The sequence below is a fragment of the Doryrhamphus excisus genome, chromosome 15 (assembly GCF_030265055.1).
Source record: "Doryrhamphus excisus isolate RoL2022-K1 chromosome 15, RoL_Dexc_1.0, whole genome shotgun sequence".
Taxonomy (NCBI): Eukaryota; Metazoa; Chordata; class Actinopteri; order Syngnathiformes; family Syngnathidae; genus Doryrhamphus; species Doryrhamphus excisus.
The window spans coordinates 12244835-12272628 of NC_080480.1; the positions used below are offsets into that span (position 1 = coordinate 12244835).

A 27794-nucleotide genomic window follows, 5' to 3' on the forward strand; every position below is an offset into this window, starting at 1 on the left:
GGGAAGGGGAGGGGGAAAAAAAGGGTTCCAAGTGGGCCAACTTATGGAAAGACAGACATTTGTAAACCAAAAAAAAAAAAAAAACAGAAATGAAACCATCAGCAGGAAGTTGTTGGATGTAGCTGTGCTTTGCTACAGTTCTGGAATACAATGACGCCTTTCACTCTAACCTTGACACAAGTACGACCCCCCCACGCCAAAAGTAATACAAAAATCACTACAGGAAGTGCAGCACGGCGGACACGGCGACATTGACATTTTTATCTGAGCATAAAAGACTCTTCATTCACTGAGTGTTGTTAAAGCACTTTTTTTAATTCAATCATTTTTCACATTCAGGCCTTTTTATAAACAAAAATAAAAAAAATCACTTATTACACTGTACATTTCGCTTTTTTGGAAAGCATGTGGTGCTGCAAAATGTACAGTTCCTTCACATTTTGTACACAAACAGAAAAAGGAGGGCTGCTACATTTAGATCCTCGCTTGGGAATCAACTATCCGTCCATGGAGTCACATGAAAGCATGTCCACCTCCTTTTCTCCACCAATGAGGTTCTAGTTTCCAAACTGGGTTCCGCTCAGTCAGTATCCAGGTGACAAGGGTTGGTCCCCTGTCTTAACGCCTGTCTGTACAAACGCAGGAAGTCCTTGTATCGCGGGGCACAGCCCATCCACGCCTCCCCGAAGCGCACCGTCCCAGTGAAGAGGAACTCGCCCTCCCCGGGCTTGACCCCGCATTGCAGGGGCATCTTAATGTGACCCGACCACCGACGTACCCTGGGACGCCCCGAGACAAAGACTTGGGTCTTCTGTCTGTACAGGCGGCTGATGTCCACGCTGACGGACGAGGAGTCTTCTTCCTGCTCCACCTGTTTGATGCTGCCTCGCGCCACTGTAGACGTACACGATGTAGTTAGTTACATACTATAACGACACGGCAGGTCACGGTAACCCACGTTGAGGGTTTAGCACTTACCAAAGTCTTTAGTGCACACTGCTAGAAGAACCTCAGCATCACTGCAAGGCTGACAGGGAGCTAAAAGACACAAAAGATCACACAAATGGTCACTAATGATGAATGAAAATGGCACATGTGTTTTTATTTCATATGTTTGTCACAATAAAAGTATTTTGCATTAAAAATTAATGAAATTATGTAACAAATATACATTTAAAAAAACTAACAATTAATTAAAATAAAATAAAAAAATTGCTAATAATGGTCAAAATAGTAAAAAATTATTTAAAAATTAGTTATACAAAAGGCTATAAATAAGTCAAAATTAAAATAAAAAATAAAAAGGTTGCCAATAATGGTCAAAATATTAAAAAAAATAAAAATTAGTTGAATACAAAAGGCTATAAATAGGTCGAAATTAAAATTAAAAAATTTAAATAAAAAGGTTGCCAATAATGGTTAAAAATATAAAAAAAATAAAAATTAGTTGAATACAAAAGGCTATAAATAAGTCAAAATTAAAATAAAAAATGTAAAAAATTAAAATAAAAAGGTTGCCAATAATGGTCAAAATATAAAAAAAATAAAAAATTAGTTGAATACAAAAGTCTATAAATAAGTCAAAATTAAAATAAAATTAAATAAAAAGGTTGCCAATAATGGTCAAAATATAAAAAAAATTAAAAATTTGTTGAATACAAAAGTCTATAAATAAGTCAAAATTAAAATAAAATTAAATAAAAAGGTTGCCAATAATGGTCTAAATATTTAAAAATCAGTTGAATACAAAAGGCCATAAATAAGTCAAATTAAAATGTCAATTCCATATGAAATTGTGTACTTGGTCCCCATTGTACGACAATCTCTCAGCTTGACTTAAATAAGATGAATGGTGACAAGACGGGGGCTCTCCTTGTTAAGTCAAGGGGTCAAGGGTCAAGCAATTGGCTTATTTTGTAGGCGGTAAAATAAAACAACCTCCACTTTCACCTTCCACCGCCAGACTTTGTTGTTGTGTTTTACAACAGGAGAAAATGAGCACATGGTACAATAGTTGGAGTTGACTCAGGTGGTCGGGTAAAATGACTTTGAGGCTCAAGTAACAACGGCAACAACAACTTTGGTTAAGGAGGTGGGGGGGGCACTCTGGGACAAGTCAGAACCAACTCTACACACTCATTGACCAAGTTAGCTTAGTTAAAGCAGCTCAGTTTCTTAAAAATATCTTTAGAAATAAGGCAAATATTAGCTTCAGGTGGGTGGCGGCCATGTTTGTTGTTTGTTATGTTTGTCCGCCTAAGGGTGGAACTTTGCAAGCCTTCCTTGGGACGTTTCATGCTTTCCCAGGTTTCTTGAATGCAACATAGGAGTCGTGCATTCGCTGAGCCGTCGTGTTGCATCACGCCAGGGGTCAGAGGTCAAGCCGCCGCAAACTCAAGAACAGCTGGAGTGGCGGCGGAGATTAAAAAGTAGCCTCAAGCCCATCAGCGACTTTTTATTGGTCTGCTCAGCCATGAATGACAACCGCAGAGCTGAGTCAGCATCTCGCTCTGGTCACTCCTCTGATGGCGACCACTTCACAGGGAAAGGGAGGGGCGCCCCGGCAAACATCTGGACCGTGCATTGCTAAGCTCACTAATAGCGGCGCGCCAACTTAAAACCACTTCAAGTGGCGTGGAGATGAGAGATGAAGAAGTTGGAATAATGAGGGTGGGTTTTAAGGAGTGACAGCGTTGAACATCTGCTTGGAAGATGCATTCCAGCTTGATGGGGAACAACCCGGCGGAAGAGAGACAACGGGAGGAAGGAGAGGCAGAGCTTCGAGATGACACAGGAGCGCCGTCTTTGTGGAGCACGCCAGGCGGCAACATCAGACAAGCGCCCCTCTTTGGCCCGTGCCAGATAATGAGGCAGGACATGGAGGGTGCGTGAAGACGGAGAGACGTGAAAACAGATGTGGGCCTCATACTGTTTGAGTGAGTGGGTGGGTGGAGGAGGCGGTGCGCTAACTTGAAGGTTAGGCAGGTACGCAGCGTGAAAACAGATGGTTGTTTTTCCATGGAGGCCACTTTTCGGCTGTGGTTTTAAACACACACACACAAAATTGAGTTTCCTATAATAAGAGGCCCAGTGAGTTAATGTTTCCATCAGCAGCAGATGGCTGTTTTAAACCCAACACCCACAGTACACCGTACTAGCTACACCTGCACAATCCAACAGCTTATTAAGCTAATTATTAGTCTTTATGGTGGTGATTTTGTAAGCCAACTACTTGTACTCCTGAACCGCTAAACATGAAAGTACACTGTGTTGCTTGTCCAGTTATTCGTCATTCATACACCAAACAGTTTCCTCAGATTGACTTGAAATTTCTCACACTCTTTTGCCGAATCACCATGAAATTTGGTACACACCTTTTAGGGACTGACGAGCATGTGTGTGTAAAATGTGAGCAAGTTTGGTTGAAAATAATGGAGCTTATGGGAATTAATAATAGTAATAATAATGCATTTCATTTGTATAGCGCTTGTCTGAATACTCAGATATTAAAAAACAGATTTAAACAGGTGTGTTTTGAGCTGTTTTTTGAAAGTGGGAAGGTCAGGGCGAGCGCGGATTGAATGGGGCAAAGAATTCCAGAGGGTGGGCGCAGCGATGGAGAAGGCTCCTTCGCCCCAGGTTTGGAGCTCGGACTTAGCAACTAATTGTCAAGTAAAACTAATGATTATAAAACTTTGAGGACATCTGTATTACATGTATGCTAGCCTGTCTTCAACAAATGCCGTTTACGTTTTGCTGCAAAAAAAAAAAAAACTTTCCATGAATGGGTTAGTTTCCTCTTACCTTCCAGCGAGGGCCCCTCCACTCCTAGCATGTTGCTTATTAGCTCGTACTGGAAAGCCGTAATCCGCCGGCTGATATCCGTACGCGGGACGGCCTCGATAAAGAGCGCCCCCTCTTGTATGCCAAAGCAGTGTACTTTACCGCGAGCCTGGTCCTGCTCGCGCAGCAGCAAGCGCAGCCGCCCGTTCAGGTCCAGATAAATGTTAGTGCCGCTGGAGTCGGCGCTGGGTTTGATGCAGACGGAGAGACGGGAGGCGGCGGGGGAGAGCGTGTTTGGCCGCAGGTTGACAATGATGGCGCCGGTGGGGTACAGCCACTCGAGGGAACCTTGGGAGCAGCGCAGGTAGACCTGCTCCACGTCCCGGGTGTGGCCTTCGTGTGTCAGCCCACTGAAGGAAAAAAAGATTGTGATCCACGTGAGTATACTAGTTAGTAGTTAGCAGTATATAGTACGCGGCAGATCAATTAAACATTTTAAAAAATGCGACGTGTGTGACAAACACGCAAAGCTGTCTCATAAAAAAGTTACCTCTGTTACAAAAGGTACCGAATCCCGCAATGGTTTGGGACTCTTTAAAATGGAAAAACACACACACACACACACACTATCCTACAGGGCTTGAAGCCATGTTTCCACCAAGTGATACGGTTGAGTTGCAGTCAGCAGTTACAGTAAATCAGGCTTGCGTTTCCACCACAGGGGTCTGTCGACAGGATGGCGATAGCTACACCTCAGCTACATAACTGGCATGACACCATACTATTCATTTGCAAAATTAATGAACAAGCAACTTCACCCTATACAAAAACAGTAGCTCCAAGATAGGGTGTTGAAAACTAGTATGTAGGAGTCGAGGTATTTTGGGACTCCCTCGACTCGCTGTGTTTCCACAAGTGTAATGGTACAGTCTATGCTTATTATTTCTGCTATATTGGGTAATGGGTTATGTTTCTATGAAAATATACCACTTATAAGAAATCCTGTATTGCCGAAATTCACTTATCACAGTTAGATCTGAAACCAATTAACAGTGATAAAGGAGGGATTACTATATTGTGATTAGGCTTGTGTCTGCTACGTAAACAAAGCGCACTATACTACTGCAACAGCGTGCAAAAAAAAAATGCATACCCTTTCAAACCATACTTGGTGGAAAGTGAGTTTAAGTACCAGGACCAGTCAAAGGACAAAGGAGCTACATTCTGGGGCCCTTTAGCACCATTTTTTCCAGCTTTGGCTCCATTCCTAGCTGTCAAAAATCACCTATGTTTGGGTACTTGCTTAGAAATTGCGGTGGTGGAAAAGGGGCATAAGCGACGGCACCCCTACCCCCTCCCTCCATCATGGCGCTGTGGCCAAACGCACCGCTGGCAGGCTGCCTTTTGGGAAGACTTTGTAGGGAGAAGTGCATGAATAGACGTCCACAGGGGCCTTGGAGCAGACAAGGGCAGCAACAGTAACTGTGGCCGCTGCATGCAAGTGCAAATGCAGGTCACGCACCCAACCTCCCCTCACTTTCAAGCCACCAGAGACAGTGGAGGAGGCTTGTCCGGGCAGCACCTCGGACTCTGGCGCCAGTTAGACCAAACGACTCCCTGCCGAATTTAAGGCCTGCTCGGGGTCTTAAAAAAAAAAAAAAAAAAAAAGCAAGTCGTCTGTCAGTCATTCTGCGGCAGAAGCCGGAGGCAGGAAGCCATCCGTGGCGCAGCAGCGTGCCAAGCTGGCGGTTTGACTTCAGGAGGAGAAAACGCCCTGTTTCCTGAAAATGAGATGCTCCGATTCAAATGTGCCACGGATATTAAAAAGTTGAAGACATGTGGAGCGTATGCAGCTCCGCTCAACGTGCCTCTAATTAACTCAAGCCTCTTCCAACTTCCATCATTTCTGCATGCAATTAAAAGGAGCTTATTCAACAGGCCCACTAATGAACACCAGATTATTGGTGCGCGGCTCAAAAAGAAGAAGAAGAAGAAGTGCCCCTCCTGACTGGAGGATTACAAAGGAAAAAAACACAAAACCGCACTATGGAGGGGCGAGCCTTTAAAGCGTAAGACATTTCAGCAGATGTTTGATGAGGCGGTGCAATGAGGCGCATGCCCTGAGCTTTCATCACAGAGACGTGAGGCTGCTTTGATACAACTTATGATTACAGACATTTACTTTCACTTTATGCTGATTTGATCTAGCCTATCATCTGCATTACACTCAAGCATGCCCGTCTCACAAGTGGATAAAAGTAACCCCTTCACACTTAACCAAACCATATTCCATAAATCACTATAATTAGTTTCAATTGGAGAAACACATCCAAATTCAAATAAAACCTTCATAGTCCATTTTAATGGAGTATACTACTGGTGCCAAAGTAATAAACGGTTATAAATATTGAACTTTAAAAAGTTTAAAAGACAGACAAAAGTAATCAAGTACTACAGTGAGTCCCAAACCATGTTTTTTTGTCCGTGTGCTACCAGTGGCACTCATACCACAGTCTCAGATGGACCGGCTGTCATCCTCTATGCTGCCCAATGCCACTAGGGGGCACATTTTCACATTATGTAGGGACTGCTATGATATGCAGTGATGTATAGTGTTCAGTTAGGCTTGCATTTAAGATGCTGTCAAAAAATGTAAAAGGTTAGATGGCTAATACTGTTTTAAGTATTGTTTACAACGGCTTCATACATAAGTTGTTTATAATGGGCGACAATTCAAGTTTGACAACTTCATAGTAAATTGAATGGGAAAAGATTTATTGTCGCCGGGCTATTGACAAAATAGACATTTAATACATGTATGGACTGAAAAAAAAAGGTTTTGTCGGTCGACCGGTGACGAGATGCAAAAGCGGTGCGTTTTTCTACTTTTAAACAGACAAAAGTGTAGCCAAACAAGTTATTTTCAGGTTACAAAAAGGCCAGAAGAAAAGAAAAACGGTTTGCTTTTGCTTACCTGCCCTTCCAGCTGCACTGGTCGCTGGAGTACTGGCAAAGAGAAGTCCTACACAGGAGTAGAAGCAGGAGGAGAGGTAGCGAGGAGGCTAGCATGTTTGTCTCCTCTTCTCGCCTCAAAGTGGCTTTAAAGTCCTCCGCCGTCGACACATTTCTTTCCCCCCACAGTCCGTCGTTGCTCACATGGCTTCTTTTCCCTCCAAAAAATAAAAAAATAAACTTTTCTACGAGGAACGGTTGCGTAAAATATTTAACTTTCTCCGTGAGCTCGCTCGATGTATTGACAGCCCTCCGTGAAATGAGCTCAGAGTTTCGACTGCGTCCACTAGTCCGTAAACGTCACGCCCCGTCCACCTCTGTTTGTCACGGAGGACGCGTTCACGTGGTGCCGCCTCGGCTCGGATATTTGAGCACCCTTCAACGTACTGCCTTCTATTAGATACTGTACGTTTAGTGATAATATTTAAACGAAATGTCGCATGAACGAATAAAAAAAATGAGCAAGGCCCTGATATTTTACCATATTATAGACTCTAGAGCAGGGGTGCTCATTAAGTCGATCGCGAGCTACCGGTCGATCGCGGAGGTGGTACTGGTCGATCGCGGCGTGACATTAAAATAATATCATCCCAGCATCAATGCCGTCACCAGATGACAACTGAATGTTGCCCTTCGGGTGACCAATCAAATCAAACAACGTCTCTAAGTGCAGCAGAACTTACGATGTCAGCCTATCATCCATCCCCGTTACTTGATTGACATACAGGACAACCAGTCAGATGACAACTGAATTTTGACCTTTAGGTCACCGCTCTTGCGTAAACAACGATGCAAAGTGCTAAGCTAGTCGGCGAATTGCGAGATTTTAAGCCCTCACTAAAGTTTATGGTCACTAAAATGAGTGAAGGAGCTGGACCAAGTAAAAAGGCAAAAACTGGACCAAGTAAAAAGGCAAAAAATATATCACTTCCATACGGATATGGAATATTATACGGATATTATGATACGGATATTATCCATGACTGATGAACATTTGGAAGTGTGCTTGAGGCTGGCTATCAGCAGCTACTGTCCGGACTATGCATCCCTGGCTGGTTCAATTCAGTGCAAGTCATCAAAGTAAACTCAGGTAATTACAAAAAATGTTAATAGTTAATTATGTGTGTTTTGCAATATTGGCTCATTTGGTTATGTAAGGTACATCAACATACATTGTACGTACAAATAATCCTCAATACATTTGAAAATAAATAGATGTTTTGCATTTTTGTAGTGGGTAGATCATTTTGACTCGGTCATTTTAAAAGTAGCTCGCATGCTGAAAAAGTGTGAGCACCCCTGCTCTAGAGCAATGTATTACATAGCTAATGTAGGTTTGGCTCACCTGGTAGACTGACAAACATCCAGTAAATAGCACAAAAAATTTTTTGCCATTGTAATTACCCCTACTACAGCACTGTGTTCTTGCAAGTCACAATGTTATCACAACATCGACACTGGAATCAATTTGCCCATTGTATCGGTAATGTTGACATTGGGATCGTTCCACCTATCTAGTATGCTAGCTAATGCTAGAAGCGACCAAAGTAATCATGGAAAACTTACCTACCACTTGCAGTTCATGCAAGATGTGGTTTTATCGACAGATCCTCCCCAAAATAGGCAGTTATCCCCACGGAAAGTTGTGTGCGGCAGGGAAATGCGTCCACGTGGAAATAGGGGTTAGGCTGAATTAAATGTTCTGTGGCACAGAGCTGTGTTTGTCAAAATTGTCCCTCAGTCGTGGGGGTGGCCACGGCCACCTCGTAGTTCCACCACTGTATACCAATTAAACTCTTGATTGCATTAAATGTCAGTTATTGGTGCCCTTTTAAGCTAATGTAGGAAACAGATGCCAATTCTAAAGTGTTTTAAAACTGAATATCCTTTACCTCTTTACCTCATAAAATATCCCCAGGGTCTCTTAAGTGTTAGTTGTTGTTTATCAATTGATGTTGATCGCCTAATAGACTGTTGAGCACATCAATAGCCTTAAAGTCATTAATATTGGTCAAGTTGCCACAAAGCCACATTGGTCGGGATTGTATGCCTCTAATTATGAGCACCCAGTCATTCCTTTCACAGGAAATGGAGGGGGAAAAAAAACTTTTGTTGAATATGACCGAGACACACATCCTAGCCTTTAGTCACCTCACAGTTTATTTTGCTTTTTCCCCCTGTGGGAATAAGCAGAGCTGCATGGACTTGTCCAACAGTTACAACTGGCTTCATCCTATAAACATCACTCCCGTAAAAAAAAAAAATCTCAGGTAGCATCAGGTTGTTGTGAAACACTAAATGTTTGGAGTTATGGGAAACAAAACCTGTCCGACGAGGAGAGAACCGTTTGTAGCCTCGGTGTCTCGGGACTTGGGAATGACTTGTCACTGGATGATGACTGATGTGTCGGGATTACGGCGTACAAGTTCTGGCTTGGAGAGTCGTTCTCCCCAACCCCAACTGACAAATATTGGGAAACATTCATTGACTAGACCGAGACTGAATGGACTGCGTGTGTTCGTCGGTGTCATCGCTGGATGTCATCGCCAAATGACTCCCTGATGAGGTAACAGAACAAGGCGTGCTACGACATGATGCCTGTCACACTTTGCTCTGGTTTATTACGCTATAAAAACTTTCTTTGGGCTGGTTGGTTTGCAGTAAAGTACTGGCTTTTGGACTATGGTTTTAGTTTAACAGCTGACTGAGGTGTTTTTATATGAGCAAGTCTACATACAGTACTGTATGTGTTTTGCAGGGCAAAAACACTACTTTGTGAATAAATGCCACATGTATTTAGCAGGACCTCATAAAATATGTGCGACTGGTTCTTAAAATGTGGATAAAAGCTATTTTTTCTCTACCTGAAAATGAACGAAACCACACTGGTAAGTACGTTTCACAACTGGTCTTACCATGGAACCCACATTTCCCCACGGCCGTGAACTGCTTTTAAAAACACAGCAAATTACTAGCTTATATAAACAGTACACAGAAAACCAACAAATAAATATCAAAATGGCACTGAATAGAACACAAAATTACATACTTCACTTTGTATGTGCTTTGGAAATACAGGAGGAGGATGTTGATCAAAATATTTTTATACAAAATCCCCAAAAGTATATATTGAATACTATAAATGTCATTTTTGACTAGCTGTCTGAGACTAACCCAGAATGGGTTCGAAGCCTTCTTTTAGGTCCCCGAGCCACCAGTTGAGAATCACTGGTCTTAACAGTCACGTCAGGGTTAATTTGTAGGACACAAAAATTAACATTGGATCCAATAATATCCATACACCATACACACTCTTGCAAACCCGTTTAAATTAATAACATTCAGAGGAGTTGTTTGCTTTGAAACTTCAAAATAAGAGCATCACAATTCATTGAGTTTCTGATATGAACGCTTACCTGAGTGGTTAGCAAGTTGGCCACACGGTCAGGAGATTGGGAAGACCTGGGTTTGACTCTCCCCTTGGGCATCTCCGTGTGCAGTTTTCTCCGGCTACTGCGGTTTCCTCCCATATTCCAAAAACACGCATGTTCGATGAATTGGCCCGGCGATTGGCTAGCAACCTATCCAGGGTGTACCCTGTACCGCGCCATTTGTGCGGCAAGGGATGAGCAAATGCTGAAAATGGAAATTGATGCAGAAATGATGCATAGCCACACGATTTTCAGTGTAGGCGAAGCTATGACCATCGCTTCAGTTTTGCTTTGCTTCTTCCTGCTCCTATTCACACATGTGTAGCAATGAGGTGTATATTGTAAATGTGATTGTATACATTAGTGTAACATTGTATGCATGTCTGAAATAAAGAAAGTTTAAAAAATGTATGATGAGAAAGTGTGTATCTCAGTTGCTTGATGACATGTTCCCGGTCCCTTGGTTGCCGCTTCCAGGAAACCGGTTTCACTGGCAGTGTTTTTGGCGGGATAATAAATCGATGACAAGATAGTAGAAGACGGTTACTCATTTTCTCAATCTTCTGGTATTCCTCCTGTTTTGGAAAGTTAAAATAAGTAATAGGAACCAATAGAGTTGGTCACAACGTGTAGTGTTCTGGAGCATGGCACATTGGGGAGGGGGACCTCCTGTGGAGTTTAGGGTGACAGGGAGGGTTTAACTGTAGGGGGGAGGGTAAGGCTGTTGTTTTTAACTCTTGCTGACTCACTTTCATGGCCAGAAGTCGTTTCCAGGTGAAAAAGCAACCATAAAAATCAACGGCCCCGCTGACAGGATGTGATTGCTTTGCCCCCTTACATCTTCAACTCTTTGAATTTTCTTCAGTTGTAGTAATATTTGATTCTTGTTCAACATTTAGCTTTGAAACAGTTTTAGTGATTGGGCCAACGCGGGTAAGTCAATTGCACATGACAGACACAAATGGTAGTCTACGGCTATAGATGTGTTAACAATAACACCGTAAGGTTACTTCCACATCCTGTCCAAAACGAGCCTTGCCCAATTGTCTGAACTGAGGAGCATTTATTGCCAGTTACAGTTGGTGTACTGATGCAAGAACATCAGACAGTCTAATTGGGGTTGACTAAACATGTTATTTCCTTAAAACACAGGGAGTAGAAGTATAAAAGTACACCATCACCTTGGCCCGACACTGGCTCTACATGCCATTAGTGTGTCGGATTCCTCTCACATTCCCAAAACAGTAGGTTAATTGGAGACTCTAAATCAGGGGTCTCAAACACGCGGCCCACGGGCCAAATGTGGCCCGCAAGACGCTAGTTTAGACCCCCGCCTTGATATGAAAGTTTAATGTTAGTGTGGCCCGCGCAAGTGTGATATGGATGCTGTATGGTATCATGTACCCAGAAAAAATTATTACGTTTGATTAATGTTCATGTTAAAGGTTAAATAACTGTTAATAGTTATCCTCCCTATCCGTGTGGAAGTGGTAAGTTTTTGGCCTTTTAAATTTAAAGGAAATAACTTGGAGGCTACCGTTTAGGTCGCTAGCTCTCTAGTTTGCGAGTTAGCATGTGTCTCAAGACCCTGCAGTTGCGCAATATGTTGTAAATAAAGAGTATAAATGTGACTATAGTCGTGTTTTGTCATGTCTACAGGGCTCTAATAATGCTTTGTTAATTTTAATCTGAAAAAAAAATATTTGTCTACCCACCAACTATATGTGGTTTCTTAAGTTTTTATTATTTGCCGTTTTATTATTATTATTATTATATTTATTTATTACTGATTGATTTTCTTTATTCTTGATTTGTTTATTTATTTTTCATCTTATTTTGTGCAGAAAAATTAAAATTAAGATATTTGAGAACAGTGGAATGTTTTATCAGCGCTTTTATTGTAGAAAATCAGAACCAAAACACTGAAAAAGTTTGTATATTTTTCTGTTTTTAATAAATGCGTTTTTTTTTTTTGAAAACCTGATGCGGCCCAGCCTCGCCCAGACCCTAGCTCCAGTGGCCCCCAGGTAAATTGAGTTTGAGACCCCTGCTCTAAATTGTCCATAGGTATGAATGAGTGCGTGAATAGTTGTTTTGTCTCTATATGTGCCCTGTGATTGGCTGGTGACCAGTCCAGGGTGTACCATGCCACTCATCCATATCAGCTGGTATAGGCTCCAGCTTAGCCACGTGACCCTAGTACTTGCATTGCTCCTCACAAAGCTACACTCTTCTGTGTATGCTACTGGCGGAAGGCGGCTTCCACCCCATCCAAGACAAAGAAATTATAGGACTGAGAAAACTGCTCACTCCGTTCATGCAATTGTTCTATGGAATAAGTGAATATATATTTCAACCGGCAAAATTGGAGTTCATTTTCTATAATTTATCATCACCCCAGACTTAGTATTTAACATTGATGTAACATTGTCTTATTGCCAAATGAGCAACAAGTGGTTGGTTTTGGAAATATCACCTATTTTGGGTGTGTTTGCTGTGATTTGCAAGTGTCCCTGAAGTTACGTGATGCACCTGAATGCACCAGTCTAGAAAAAGTTATGTTATGCAAGGATACCATTACTATGCTGCCCCCTGTTGATTTGTAGTGTGATGTCAGCAGTTTGACTACACGTAGCACATCTGACAAACAAGTATGTTCATTACATTTAGTTCCCCAACTTCCTGTTTTGTACCCCCCCCCCCCCGTCCATTTTGTACTGACGCATGTCAGCCACACGAGAGTGTTCAATATTTCGTGGTATGTTTACGAGGCCCTGATAGGATCGCGCTGCCGTCTGCCTGTCATCATCCCTCCCTGGCTCGCTTTCAAAGTGTCAGAAATGTGACTGAGCTCTAACCTGCGTCCGCATTCCTCTTGAGCAAAACAGGAACGCTGTCATCTGGAAGTGGCAGGCATGGTCTTTGTCTCTCTTCACACCTTTTACGCGACCCTGTCACGGTCTTGCTTAAAACAAGATGCCCTCAAAAACGCATCGCAGCACAGTGGTCTCAGATCTCCAGCTCTGGTCAGGATCTGGTGTAGTCGTTGATATGTGGAGTGGAAAGTGACATATTTGAAGTATGCAGCATCTGGCACATTTCACTCCAGGATTCCATGAAGGCTTGGCAAGCCAGAGAAGACAAAAGGCTGCCTCTTGTTTAGATTACACGCAGAAGGAGCATTTCAAAATAAGAAGACAAAGAAAAGCGACCAATGTGGAGAAAATGACGGTTTGTATAGTATCTATTACAAGGACAGGGGAGGGTTGCTAGTGGAGACGGTACCGAGTGAGCCCCTTGATGTCTTCAAGCTGCGCTAGGCTATCAAATCCCTCTCCCTCACAGCAGCAACAGCAAAACACAGCTCTGAGGGCTCATATGAAGAATTTGGGTCAGAAAGTAGCGATGAAAGCAGCCCAGTCATTTTAAGTGATCAGATGTGGATTAGGCCTGCGGATTTCCATCAAATGTTGGCATACATTGTACAATTTTTAATGTCCATGGTTCTTGCATTACAGAGGCTGCACTTAGCTGAAATGCATATTTCAAACTGTAGTCAAGTGTTAAAACAAATCAGTTGAAGGCCTTTTTAATAATAAAAACAACGCTAACAAAACAAAGTGCCTTCTTATGTTAGCCTTTTGTGATGAAAAGTCAAAGCAAGGAATTCTAGTTAGCCATTCTCAAGCCTGGAAACATTTCCAGTAACCGCCACACCACTACACCACTTCAAGAATGTTTTATATGGAAAATAAGAGGCTTCGCTACACACCTTAAAGCAGGGGTCTCAAACTCAATTTACTTGGGGGCCACTGGAGCTAGGGTCTGGGTGAGACTGGGCCACATCAGGTTTTCCAAAAAAAAAAAAAACGCATTTATTAAAAACATAAAAATATACAAACTTTTCCAGTGCTTTGGTTCCGATTCTCTACAATAAAAGCTCTGATAAAACATTCCACTGTTTTCAAATATCTTCATTTTTATTTTTCTACACAAAAGATGAAAAATCAACAAATCAAGAATAAAGAAAATCAATCACAGTAATAAATAAATATAATAATAATAAAACAGCAAATAATAAAAACTTAAGAAACCACATATAGTTGGTGGGTAGACAATTTTTTTTTCAGATTAAAATTAACACATTATTAGAGCCCTGTAGACATGACAAAACAACTATAGTCACATTTATACTCTTTTTATTTACAACATATTGCGCAACTGCAGGGTCTTGAGACACATGCTAACTCGCAAACTAGAGAGCTAGCGACCTAAATGGTAGCCTTCAAGTTATTTCCTTTAAACTAAATAGCCAAAAACGTACCACTTCCACACGGATAGGGAGGATAACTATTAACAGTTATTTAACCTTTAACATGAACATTAATCAAACGTAATAATTTTTTCTGGGTACATGATACCATACAGCATCCATATCAAACTTGCGCGGGCCGCACTAACATTAAACTTTCATATCAAGGCAGGGGCCTCAAACTAGTGTCCTGCGGGCCACATTTGGCCCCCGGGCCGCGTGTTTGAGACCCTTGTCTTAAAGTATGGACATGTGCCTACTAAACAGTCAGGTACAGACATTGAAACTGAATTATCATTTTTGAGTGTCTCAAAAACGGGCTATAAACGGTCTTAAAAGGTAGTGTGAAGTTATAGGAAGATAGGGACCAGTGGGGCTCACAAGAGGAAGCACTTGTGCCCGATTACAAACACTCCCCTTCCACACCAGGCAGGACAACTTCCGCTCCTCCAGATTAGCTTCGGTGCTCTCATTCTCATGCTTTCCTGTGGAGAAAGTGCCGTGGGTCCTCTCGCTCCCTTGCCTCCATTGTGGCCTGCCAGTTTCCTCAACGAGAGGCCTCATTCTTCATCAGGGCAGGATGCTGTGCACAAAACGCATCAGGCCATAGGATGGCTAATAGCGGGCGACAGCCATGCTAGACCGTGGAGGTGGGAGGAGCTTTTTTGTTCATTCCCAAGATGGTTTGTACAGGGAGATTAGTCCGGCATCATTCCTGTACAATACTTCATTCCAGCACCAAGTTTGCTTTCAACTTGTCCGTATTACGTAGAACACAGTCAAATGAGATGACCCCATTGAGTTGAAATTATGCTGCAGGGATGCTGAAAGGGCAAATTCGCAGTCTGGGAGGTCATTTTGAAGTTCCAAACAGGTGCAGAGAGGAGCTTATAACGTGAAAGAACCTGGACGAAGTTGAAAGCGGTCGATTTGCTGACCAAACGGAACACGCGGGGCCGCCAAATCAGCCGCAGGATCAGCTGCGGGATCACAGCCGCTGAGCACGGATACGCCGCGCTCTGTGATCTTATTGTTGTGTTAGTTGGCGGCTCCTTGGCTAGCTTAAGCGGTACGGCGCCCGGCGCCCATATCTCCACACACACCTTTTTAAGGTTCTGGGAGAGACAAATCAGCAGTTTTTATCCGCTTTGGGCCTTCCAAGGTCATGGGGTTCACATTTAAAAAAAAAAAATCCAACACAACTAGAAACTGAGAACACAAGACCAATGTACCAAATGTAGGCCCGCCCAGGAATCACACATAATTGTGGGTCCAGCCAAAATGGCATCTTATTGGAGGGCAGCGGGGTGTGCGGGGAATGCTGGGCACTCGGTGGGTGCACTCAGGGGCTAGGGGGGTCGGGGCCAGGTGGACTGGCGGGGTTGGTGGTGTGCTTCAGCAATGTCCTGGGGTTTTGCTGGGGTGCCCGATGTTCTCACTCTTCTTTTGTTGTTTTGTCTTATGTAAGATTCTGTGATTATATGTGTGGAAAAAAATCACTTATTGAATTGGTAACTGCTATGGCGTGGAGAAGGGGTAGGATTTAATAAGCTTTGCTTCTTCCTGCTCCTTTTCAGACATGTGTAGTAATGAGGTGTTGTGTGTGTGTGTGTGTGTGTATATATATATATATATTGTAAGTGTATTGTAAATGTATATGTGAGAAAGAATAATGCAACATAGTATGCATGTCTGAAATAAATGAAGAAAAGAAAAGAAAAGAAAGAAGACTGCACCCGTTCAAAAAGGACCATTAGGTAACAGTCTAGCTATTTTAAAGACCGGGCGACCCACATGTAAGTGCAGTGCCAGACACCTGTTAAAAACACGACCAGACTCATGACCAGACATGCTTGCGTGCAGGTGAATCTCAAGCAAGAGAAGAAGAAACGACATCTACACACCTCGCTTCCAGATAATTGCTCATCTTTTGTAACCACACAGACAAAGGCAGCGTTAAAAAAGTCCCACTATTATGCAAAATGCACAATAAAAATGACCTTTAAGAACTCTTCATGAAGCCACGGTAGACTTTTCTTCTACGACAAAAACACCAGTGTTGCATAAGAACGATTAAACGTGCAGAGCTGCAAAGAAAAGCTGCTTTGAGCCCCCCCCACACCCCCAGACTATTGCAAGTGTGTGAAATGCCTACAAACAAAGCCGACAATTTAGCGGCGGTCTCTCTCTCTGCACCTTAACACCGTCCCACTCGCTTCCTGCCAAAGTCTCAGATCCAGCAGGACTCAACATCCCATAATGGACCCATTATATACACACAGAGGTAGCAGCAGAATTGTTACACATTAAAAAAAAAAAAACACCCACTTGACTACTAGTGACATGTTTTGAGGTTGGTTGGGTAGTGAGCTCTGAGGTCTCCTGCACCTGACGTTATGGCTGAAATGTGTGTGACGGCTTAAATAATATCTTTTCCACGTGAGGGATCAGTCATCGGAGCAACTGGAGCAGTTTAATTTGCCGCTTCTAATCCCGAAGTTGAAAAATAGACTGTTCCACTGGGGGTGATTTCGCCTGATAAAAAGAGACATAAATGTGTTTGTTTTTCTTCCCCTCGGTCTTATCACAGGGCTCTGTAATGTAATGATAGGGATGTCAGCCCACCCATCCTCCCCACGTGCCTCACACACATCCTGGGGAGATAAATCGCAACTAAAAAGGCCGGCGCCTGGTTCCTCTCCATGCAGGAAACATCACAGAGGTCTTGCTACTTCCAGCTGGTCTGCATCCAACTCTTAGTTGAGTCTATTTGGACTCTGTGAGCAGCTTCCCTGCCTTTCATCCGTTTAGGAAACATCTGGAATCATGCACTGCTTGAATGAAAGTGTGTGTGTGTGTGTCTTCCAAGAATGTTATTGTGCGACGATGAACCTTGCTGTCCAAACAATAAATGACGGAAGCTTGGTGGTGCGTCGCCAAAAGATGTTTAGACTTTGACATCACCTCCACTGAGCACATTCCTACTAAATGTCTGCACGTAGTTTACCCTCAGGCTTCACTTTGTTACCCACAAACAGGAAGTGTCACATTTACTGGATTTCTATTCATTTCTAGAGGTTTTATGAACAAACAATATATTTGTTATGGAGAACTTGTCAGTTGAAGGACCTGCAGTGAAAAAACGCTAGCCAAAGATCCCCTATATGGAGTATTAGGGCCATATTAGAAAAAAAAAAAAAAAAAACGCAATATTTTGTGTCATATGTGACAGAGGGGAAAATCAGGAAGGAAGGAAACTTTCCTCTTACATCTGGCAAGCTTTTATTTATAACGTGGCAGCAAAACAGCGCAGTGGAGCACCAACGGATTAGCATGGCTAGCTAGCCCTTCTCACTTCCGCCTTCTATGGCCCGCCCCCTTCGAACTTAGTACCTACTACTCATACTAACTATTCGAGTATGCAGTATGTCTACACTGGCAGTCTGCAGTTTTTGAGTATGCGTGATGTTCCCGGATGCATTCGCCAGAAATTTTGAGTATATAATCAACGTGACGTGACTGCAAAAAAAAAAACAAAAACAAAACATTGGCTGAAAACTGAGCAGCAGGATGGACCAAACAACGGTGTCAAGCAGGATATATTGCAAGTTGGTTCGCTTCTTGTTTTCAAAGTAAAAGCAGTGATTTATCACAATGTTTTTTTTTTGTATGAGAAAAGTAAGGGGGTGTTTTACTTTATGAAAATAACCAGAGGTGTGTTGCTCACTTTGGCTAGCTTAAATTTTGTCAAATTCGTCCGAATGAAATTGTAAACGGTTGGTATTTGGACAAATAAATGGCACACTCGGGATCTAAACGGCCACTTTCTCGCCTGATTAAAAAAAATAAAAAAATTCAATAAAGTTATGTATTTAAAGAGTTTAGAGGTAAAGTGAAATTGGCTTCAGCCTGTCAATTTCGGCTCGGGTAGGAACGCAATGCATTGTGGGTTATCATGTAGTACGGTGTAGTGTAAACGCTTTGCATACCGTCTGATGGATTGGGTATGCAGTATGGAGTGTGGATACTATGGGCATGGAAGTATGTAGTAGTAAGTATGCGGTTTCGAACACTCCCCTGTCATAGCTGTCTCAGGCAATGCCTGTCACAAAAGGTACAAGTTCTCTGAATTTACGATTTGATGCTTGTGAATGTACAACTTTCTTCTAAATTTATGATTTTATTTTTAAAAATCTCAGATTTTAATATTCCATCGTAACGCGATTCCATCGTGGCCTTGGGCAAAGGTAAAATTATGACTTTCTGCTCGATTTAGAGGTACTACGAAATAAATAGTCCCTTGTAGTACATGCTTTTCTTACTTTATATGTTTTGTGGCTAGTTTTCAAAATTTGTTTTTTGGCAGTAATAACCTGGTTCAATTCAAAATGCAATGAAACGGGCAATCCAAATACAAATACAAAGCAATTTTAGATTGTGGTACTGTACACAGTGTTATTGACACAGCAATTAGTCTGTGTCAAAAAGAACTCCAGTATTGTGAAAAGCCCATTCTGAAGCATGCACTGTTGGATACTGTTACTGTGGCAGCAGGTGAGCACACAAAAGGCGATGGCAGCCGCAACAACGTGTCCCTCCATGCCCGGGAAGACGCATCCTGTCAGGATGTGTTGACAGACGCATGCGGACGCCTGTCGCACCTGTCGGCGAGACGAGCTGGTTTGTCCAAGCACCCCAAATCACATGTAACCACTTTACACCAACGTCTATTAGAAGCACGCGGGGCACTGCCCTACCATAGCCGGCAAAACCCCTTTTATTTCCAGTACAGTAGTAGATTTTCTTGCAAAATAATGTACACATTAGGAGTGCTCCGATCGATCGCCCACAGATCGGTATCAGCTGATATCAGTGAAAAAGTATGGTTCAACATCGGCCGATACTTGCTTTAAAACGCTGATCCCTTCCACCGATCAGCTCGGCCCCCGCTGCATTAAAAGGTTGTGGTTTTTGGGAGCGTCAGGGAGGATGTTTTTGCCTCCTGTGCGGCGACTTCTGACCCCCGCCATCCTACTCCCAACCTGGCTCATCCTCACGCCCCCACCCTTGCTTGCTCCTTGTTGGACCTTGTGCTGGCAGGTCCACAGAAGATGACGCCACGGATAAATATAAACTCAAGACTTTTATATTTGCTCCCATTTTCCGTTAACTACAGTTTGTTTTTGGAATGTGGGAGGAAACCGGAGTACCCGGAGAAAACCCACGCATACACGGGGAGAACATGCAAACTCCACACAGAGATGGCCGAGGGTGGAATTGAACCCAGGTCTCCTAGCTGAGGTCTGCACGCTAAGCACTTGACCGCCGTGCCGCCTCGAGGCTGGTTTAAGTTGAGTTAATTTAATTAAAATGCACAAAACACAGCAAGAGTATGTCAGGCTCATTTACTGTAGTTTTGATGATAGGTAATCTACCTAAGTGTTTGGTGCCCCCATTGACCGAGCCCCCATTTTCCCCCCCTTATATAAAAACACCACTGGCCCCATCCATCTTGTTTCTCCTCACCTGTCGCTCATGGAGCTTTGACAACTCCCCCCCGCTGCATGACTGCCTCGCCTGCTAAGACAACAGGGTGTCCGTCCTGAGGGTCCACCGTGGGCCCCGCCGATCACACACACACACACACACACACCACTGATCCACCTCAGTTAGCACTCGTAGCGGACGGTAACGCACACTGACGTGGGCCTTTGAAGTGGCCAGGAGCGGCGAGGACCTGGGCCCGGCCCAACAAAAGCAATCTGATCCTCCGCTGATGTGTCAAAGCATGCCTCGCACCCCCCCGACCGACAATGGTCTAGGACAGCAGGGGCCCCCCATAGCAACTTTTTTGTGTACTTTAGATGGCGACCTGCACGTTTTTCATGTGAAAGATGTGTTGAGGGACGATAGGAAATGACAGCGCTCAGCAAGGCGTTTCAGGAAAACACAGGCTCTAGTATGCAAAATAGTAGCTTGATACATTCAACAGAGCGCATGAGGGAAGGCGGCGTGGGGGGGGGGGGGGGGGGGGTGCAGGGTTCAAACTACGGGCTTTGCTGCCAGACCAGCAGAAAATTAGTAGTGGAATGACATATTTGCCAACTAAATTTAAGAGTTTCATCCTTGGCTTTTGCATAATCTTGCCACTAAACCAGGGGGGGGCAAATATTTTGACTCGTGGGCCGCATTGAGTTAAAATTGTCTGGGGGGCCAAACATATATTTAACACATGCTTATAATTTTCCTTGAATTATTTGTCTAATTTTATCTGTAAAAGTGTTATACTATAAGATGTCCCTTTTTTCAGGAGCACTTTAAACATCAGACCACTTCAAACTATGTCATTTAATTTTACAGTTTTTTTGTTTGTTTTTTTTACTAAATAAGACATCCGACTTGCAAGTCATGTTGCTAGTTTGTATGTTATAAGTTGAAACTTGAAATACTTAGAAAGCAAATGGAGGGCCGGATTCAAGCGCTTCGTGTGCTGCATGTGGCCCCCGGGCCGCAGTTTGCCCATCTCTGCACTAAACTAACATTTTCTTCCACCTTTCAATGTCCCATGTTTGGTGCTCTTGTGCAAATTGTCAATTCTTGTCCGAGGATTTTCTAGACTGTATATTCCTAAAATGTATTTATTTCTCTAAACTCAGTTATATTATATATGTATTTTATATTCTACCATCTTGAATACAACTTCCGTCATTTGATTAAGACACAGGGCAGCCAGTCTGACATTCATCTGTCATATACATACGTACGCCTGTAAAAATAATGAATACCTCTGCACGGCTTGCGTGAGTTTACAGCGAAGCCATCTTTGTTTACACAACATTGCACAATGCTTCAGCATCTCCTTTAAGCGTAGTGTAGCAAACTATTAAGCCAACGAATTAACCTCCAATGGACTTATTCTATGAAGTACATATTTTAAAAGAAACAAAAAACCTAGCACTTCCATATGGAATGGTGGAGAACTCTTTTTTTTTTTTTTTTCTATGAATGTCATGCCTTTGACTGACGATCACTTGGAAGTGCGCTTGACGCTGTCTGTCAACAGCTTCTGTCAGGACTATGCATATATATGGCTGACGCCATGCAGTGGAAGTAATGAGGAAAAAAATTGTTGTATTGTGCAACATCGTTTAATGCAGTACTGCAAGATACACCAATACAGTATGTAGTGTATTGTACATTTTCCATGTTAATAGTAAGAGATAGATGTTTGTGAACTGGCCATATTAAGTGTGCTATTAAAGTTAACCTGGAGTGACATAAAAATATAATGTATGATGATTTTAAACGAATAATTCATAACTGTGTGCATATTTAAAGCCCAAGCATAGCAGTAGTTCTTAAAGTGACATGTTCAAGAGCCTCTATAGAACACCAAATATGCAAAACGGGACCTGCTGTTTCTCTGGTATGCATGTACCGTACATTACATGTGTATGTTCTTCTTTCACCCGTCACTCCCTTACAATCACCCCATGAGGAGCAGCAACATCCTCCACACCTGCAGCAGCCACCGCTTGCTGGTTTTTTTCCGACTCCATCGAGAGCTTGATAGTGATCCGGTAGTCCAAGAATGAGCTCAGCATCGAGCTACGCCGTGTCCAAACGCCCGCTGTACGTCCCCTGAGCTACATCTGGTTCACTTTAGCTTCAGCATCAACAAGTGCCTCCACCACCTCCATACTGCTGTAGACCCCCCACCCCCTCCCCCGCCGTGTTTTAAGCGGTCCTGCATGTATTTTTCATGAATAATTAGACACAGGAGTTATTCATGGAGCGCCACTCTGCTGCTGTGTGTTGGAATGATGAACAATAAGTATTTGCATACCTAGGAGTACACACAAAACCCACTAGAGGCCTTTGTCCACCAGAGGTGGGGGGGGGGGGGCACTCATTGTATAATGTGATTTACTGTGAAATATGCACCCATAAAAAGAGGGGAAGATGGTGCGGTATGATAAAAATGCGAGATGGCAATCTTTTAACGTTAAAAGAGTGTGTGTGGAGTTCATGATGACAATGTCTAAACCTGTTTCCACTGTGGCCCCGCATGTCTTCAACAGCGCTCCCTTTGTTCCGCTTCTCCTGTTAGCAGAAAATGAAAGTGAGCCGCCGTTCAGTGCCTGTAAATCTCTTCCAGGAGTCAAGACGTTTTACAACTGTTAGCAATTCCTCAGCAGGGGAATGGACACCACAGATCTGGCAGAATGGCAAAAGGTCATTTTTTCCTACATGTACAATTGCTCCTGATGGACAAATTGAGCACAAATGATGATGTCACAATATTAGGAATTTGTACCACGACTCAACAAATCAGTGTTGCCTTCTTATTAACGTGTTAAAGGCGTTTAACAGACATTCATTCATTCATTCATTCATTTTCTACCGCTTATCCTCACGAGGGTCGCGGGGGTGCTGGAGCCTATCCCAGCTGTCTTTGGGCCAGAGGCGAGGTACACCCTGGACTGGTGGCCAGCCAATCACAGGGCACATATAGACAAACAACCATTCACACTCACATTCATACCTATGGACAATTTGGAGTGGCCAATTAACCTAGCATGTTTTTGGAATGTGGGAGGAAACCGGAGTACCCGGAGAAAACCCACGCATGCACGGGGAGAACATGCAAACTCCACACAGAGGTGGCCAAGGGTGGAATTGAACCCGGGTCTCCTAGCTGTGAGGTCTGCGCTCTAACCACTAGACCACCGTGCAGCCCCCGTTTAACAGACAAACAGACAATATTAATAAGCTTTTCTGGACAGAATGGCTTTGCATTTAAACCTTACTATATGTGACTTGATGTATGATTTAACCTTTGACTTCAGCTTTTCCTTGTGAGCAAGCGGAACATTTCAAAAGAAAGCGTAGTTAGTTAACCTGTGACCTCAGCTACCTTGGGGCATGTTACGGACTGACTTTTTCTTTGTGTCTTCAACTTCAAGGAAAACTGCACATATGGGGCGGGGAAATATGTTCTAAAGATATAAAAACAGATAAAAAGAGACAGGTCATTATTGGACATAATTGGATCCAACTACTGCGCCTACAAAGGCTGCTAATAAAACACCTCCAAAAAAGGTTTTATGGTTTTATATACATGCCGCGACTATGTATATAATTGATCTGTCAATCATGGATACATCAATTTATGAAATGATAAAAAAAAAACAAAACAGGTTGTTAACTATGAGCCCCAAGTATTTGCCCATCTGTTAGCCTCTCTGTGGTACACAGGCTGGATGACAAGAGTGTTTACTCCGTGTCTGTGTGTATTGGCTGTATATGAAATGAACACGAGAGTGTGAGCATCTTCTCAGCTATTAAGCCTCTTGGTGCCAGTAGTGGAGGCAGGGGGTGGCTTCACGAGTGCTAGCCGTTAGCAAATATAAATGAAGGCACAAAGGCGATGTGTGACGAGCATAAAAAAAAAAGTATTTTTATACTGCAATAGACTGTTATTGCAGCATAAAATGAGTGGACTGTATCACATTTGTGTCCATTCAAATCCAACTTGATCATTTTTCAAGGCGAGCGGTTTGGATGACGTGACGCCCCGCCCCCTTAACCCCATCCATCTCCATGGCAACCCTCCTGGGCTTTGGAAGGGGCTCAACTTCAGAAAGTGTCATGGCAGAGAAGACCGGAGTTAAAAAGGAAGAAGGGGAGTGATGAAGTGTGTGGCGACTTGTGGTGGGTGGAGTTTTGGATGAGCGAGAAGGCTCTGTGTGTGTGTTGGGTTGGGGTGGGGGGCATTCCTGGGCCAGCTGTGGGTTGGAGGGGGAATTCTCCTTCCACGTCTGACAAAAAACGACACACGTGCAATTTATTTCAGTGCTCCAGGCTAAAAAACCCAACTGGCACACTACAACCAAATGAGAAGTAAATTGGGGCTAAGGGGGGGCTAAATAATGACAGAACCATCAGGCTTGGACAGTCAAGCGGGACAGTCAGCTCATTCCTCACAAAACACACACACAGGTGGCGTAGCCGCTGTTTCATAAGTACAGTTGACGATAAGAGGGAGGAGTTGGGGGGGGGGGGCGGTGTAAGATCAGGGCAGACTGTAAACAGCAGGGTCGAGCAGACGTAATAAGGCTACCGCTCTTCAGGGAGGATGCTGTGCTCATAACTCCCGCTTAATGGCTCACCCATTGTGCTGGAAGCATGCCCAGTGTCCAAAGACTGCAAGCCTTGATTGAATAAGTGTGTTTGTGTGTGTATACATTGAAGTAGAGCCAAACCGAGGGAAGTTTTAATTTGTTTTTATAAGTTTTAATGTAGTGAATTGGTAAAAAAAAATATTATATTAATAATGTAAACTAACACATACAAAAAAAAAACCCACCAAATACCGCTGCATTTCTACTAAATGCTACACATTGTTCATAGATACACATCTGTCCCAGACTTCATCTCGGTTTATCTGTATCACAGATCCATCATGACCCAGAAACAACCACGTGCACAGGATGCCTCCACAACACAACTATAACAAACACTGTGTGTGTGGAAAGGTCAATGCCCTACCACTTGCATGCACGCTTCAAGCAATAACCTCAAAAATCCAAATAATGCATTCCAGGGTCAAATTCTCACCACCGAGCCGTCTCTGCAATTATTATGCAAGTAACATACTGTATTTACACTTGTAACTGTGTTACTTGCAAAAAGTAGTTATTATAATACAATCCACTACAAATGAGTGTAGTGTAGGGGTGTCGCAAGATTAAAATGTGACAAGATTTTCTTGTTCAAAAAAATGTTCCGGTCTGGAATTATAATAAATTAATCACACAATAAATGAATGAATCAATGAATGATTAATTCAAGCACATTGGCGAGTTGGTTCCATAGAACAACGGCATAAACGGAGTAAGCTCTTTTGTCAGTCGTACAGTCATGTCTCAGTGGGGAGAGGCAGGGCTATTAGCATACACACAGTGAAGATAATGTAAATTTGTAGCATTATATTGCCATATTTAACTCATTGACTATTTTTTTTTTTACCCAACACCCCACTCCCAAAGAAGTCCTATATTTTTGGTGTGAGAGGCACAGAGGTGATAATGCAACTCTACAATAGAAGAGATCATGTTTGCTGCAGTTTTAAGATGGAAAACGGCCACAAGGTGGCAGAAGTGCATTTTAGAAGATGCACAGCATAATTCTCTCCAATAGAAACCAGGAAGTGATTTTATATATATATATATATATATATATATATATATCATTGAAGTTTGTAATAAAATATATATTTTATTAAACTTGTAATATTTGATTACAATCTTCATAGTGCATAGGTTGTCATTGAAGTTTGTAATAAAATATATATAAATATATATATTTTATTACAAACTTCAATGACAACCTATGCACTATAGTATAGTAATATACGTATATAAATTTTAACAATTACACACACGTGCAAGCCCGTTTCCGGACCGGACAAAAAATAATAATCCCAATGGTAAGTCATAATTGTAAGATAAGAAAGTCGATATGAGATCGGAATGTCAAAATAATAAGTCAAAATTATGAGATACAAACTGCGCATGTGCCACAGGTGCCGCCTTCTTCACGCAGACAACTCATTAAACATTAACAAACAAGTCCCACCTTATATTCTCAACTGCAACAAAAGTGGAAAAATAAATTAACCACTACAATATTAAGACATTGAAATTCCTCTACTGGCGCTAATCCTGTCATCTGTCATTGTTTTCCCAAAAAAGCAAAAAATATGAACATTGAGTTGAAAGAACGAGGCGACAACACACCACGATGCGGTTCGAGGCTGCTGCAGCAGCTTGAGCCCACGTGTCAAACCACTTCCTGGAGTGCAGCCGCTCATTGAGGATGACAGCGGCTGGTCAACCGCATCCACTGTCCTTTCTCCTTGCATGTATCATCTATTTTACTAATCCCTACCCTCCCGGAAAATACTCTAGCACTATTCCACGTGTTTTCGTGCCACACAGTCTTGCCTCCAAATGGGGCCATCACTGATGGAAATGATTAAGAACATTGCAGTGTAATTCTAGACCCCTAACTCTTGGGTTTAGCTCCTAAAATAGAGGCGGATGTATGAGATCCAATAAGTAGAACACAGCAGTGACTTATTAGGTTGATGAGGGGCATTATATGTGCTGCCAGCTTGCGGTTTTCACTGGTTTATTCATTTGAGAGACATCCTGTTTCCACATAAACACATCCATACTCTACATTTGGACTTCTATTGTCTTTAAACATCCTCATTAATGAAAAGCGGGTTTTATAATGACATTTGAAATTCATTTATCATGGAAAAAATGGCTCAACACATTGTTAGTGAGGAATACTATAACCCCTATTTACTCATAATAAACACATTGAAGGTTAAGCAGCTAAATAAAACACGCACCCGGGTCAGAAACCACTACAGAACCTCGGGACCCAACAAGCCAGCATCACAAACCCTACCTTTATTGTAAAAAACTACGCATACAATCGATGTTTTTAACGAAAGCAAGACTGCAGATCAAAACACCAACGCCATAGTAGCCAGAGTAAACACGTGCTCGTCTTACCTTTGACGTCGTCACGTGAACCGTAGACTGCAGCGTCGCATCTCCCACGCAGAATTACAAAGTGTTATCCCACGTTAAGATCTTCAACAGTTTCCGGGTGGATCGATGTTGTCGTTTTTCAGTTAAAAGTGTTACTAAGCTTAGAGTTAGCCCAGCATTGGCCCTTAGCACAGGTGTATGGCTTGTAATTAGTGCGTTTCTGGAACCAATTGAATATCGTCGTCTCTGGTTGGTCAGCCGCCGGAACTGACCAATGAGCTTTCACAATAGAAACCGGTACGTAACATTAGCATGATACAACAGATGGCATAAAACACCGGTCAAAAACAGTTGAAATTAAGTGAAATTAAGTACAGTAAGTATACCGGCGAGGGTATGTGTGTGAATCTATCTATATCTATATATATAGATATACATATATGTGTGTACGTATATAAATTATTAAACTCAAGTAAAACAAAAAATTTCATTTTGAACATCTTGTGGCCTGTGATTGGTCAACCGCTGGAACTGACCAATGAGATGTGACAATAGAAGCACGTGAGCATGCTTCAGTATAAAGGGCTGACATGAAAACAATGTAGAATTCCGTCATAAACAGTCGAATTGACATAACATAATGTTAACTTAAAAGTACATTGGCTTGATATGTATTATTATTTATAA

General features: G+C 42.5%; 1 protein-coding gene across 4 annotated transcripts; it reads right to left on the reverse strand.

Annotated features, from left to right (window-relative positions):
* Positions 1–294: 294 nt before the first annotated feature.
* Positions 295–27344, reverse strand: metrnla (meteorin like, glial cell differentiation regulator a). 4 transcript variants are annotated; one of them, XM_058049194.1, is made up of 6 exons: positions 27129–27344; positions 10212–10318; positions 6758–6953; positions 3805–4193; positions 979–1038; positions 295–894 (listed from the first exon to the last, which is right to left on the reverse strand). In XM_058049194.1, exons 3-6 carry the CDS (start codon positions 6850–6852, stop codon positions 581–583), a joined length of 858 nt encoding a protein of 285 aa, XP_057905177.1. In that variant the 5' UTR covers positions 6853–6953; positions 10212–10318; positions 27129–27344; the 3' UTR covers positions 295–580. The 4 variants fall into 4 exon arrangements, with proteins under 4 accessions (XP_057905177.1, XP_057905178.1, XP_057905179.1 ...); XM_058049195.1 differs by having other exon boundaries at positions 10212–10431; XM_058049196.1 differs by lacking the exon at positions 10212–10318.
* Between the last annotated feature and the right edge of the window lie 450 nt (positions 27345–27794).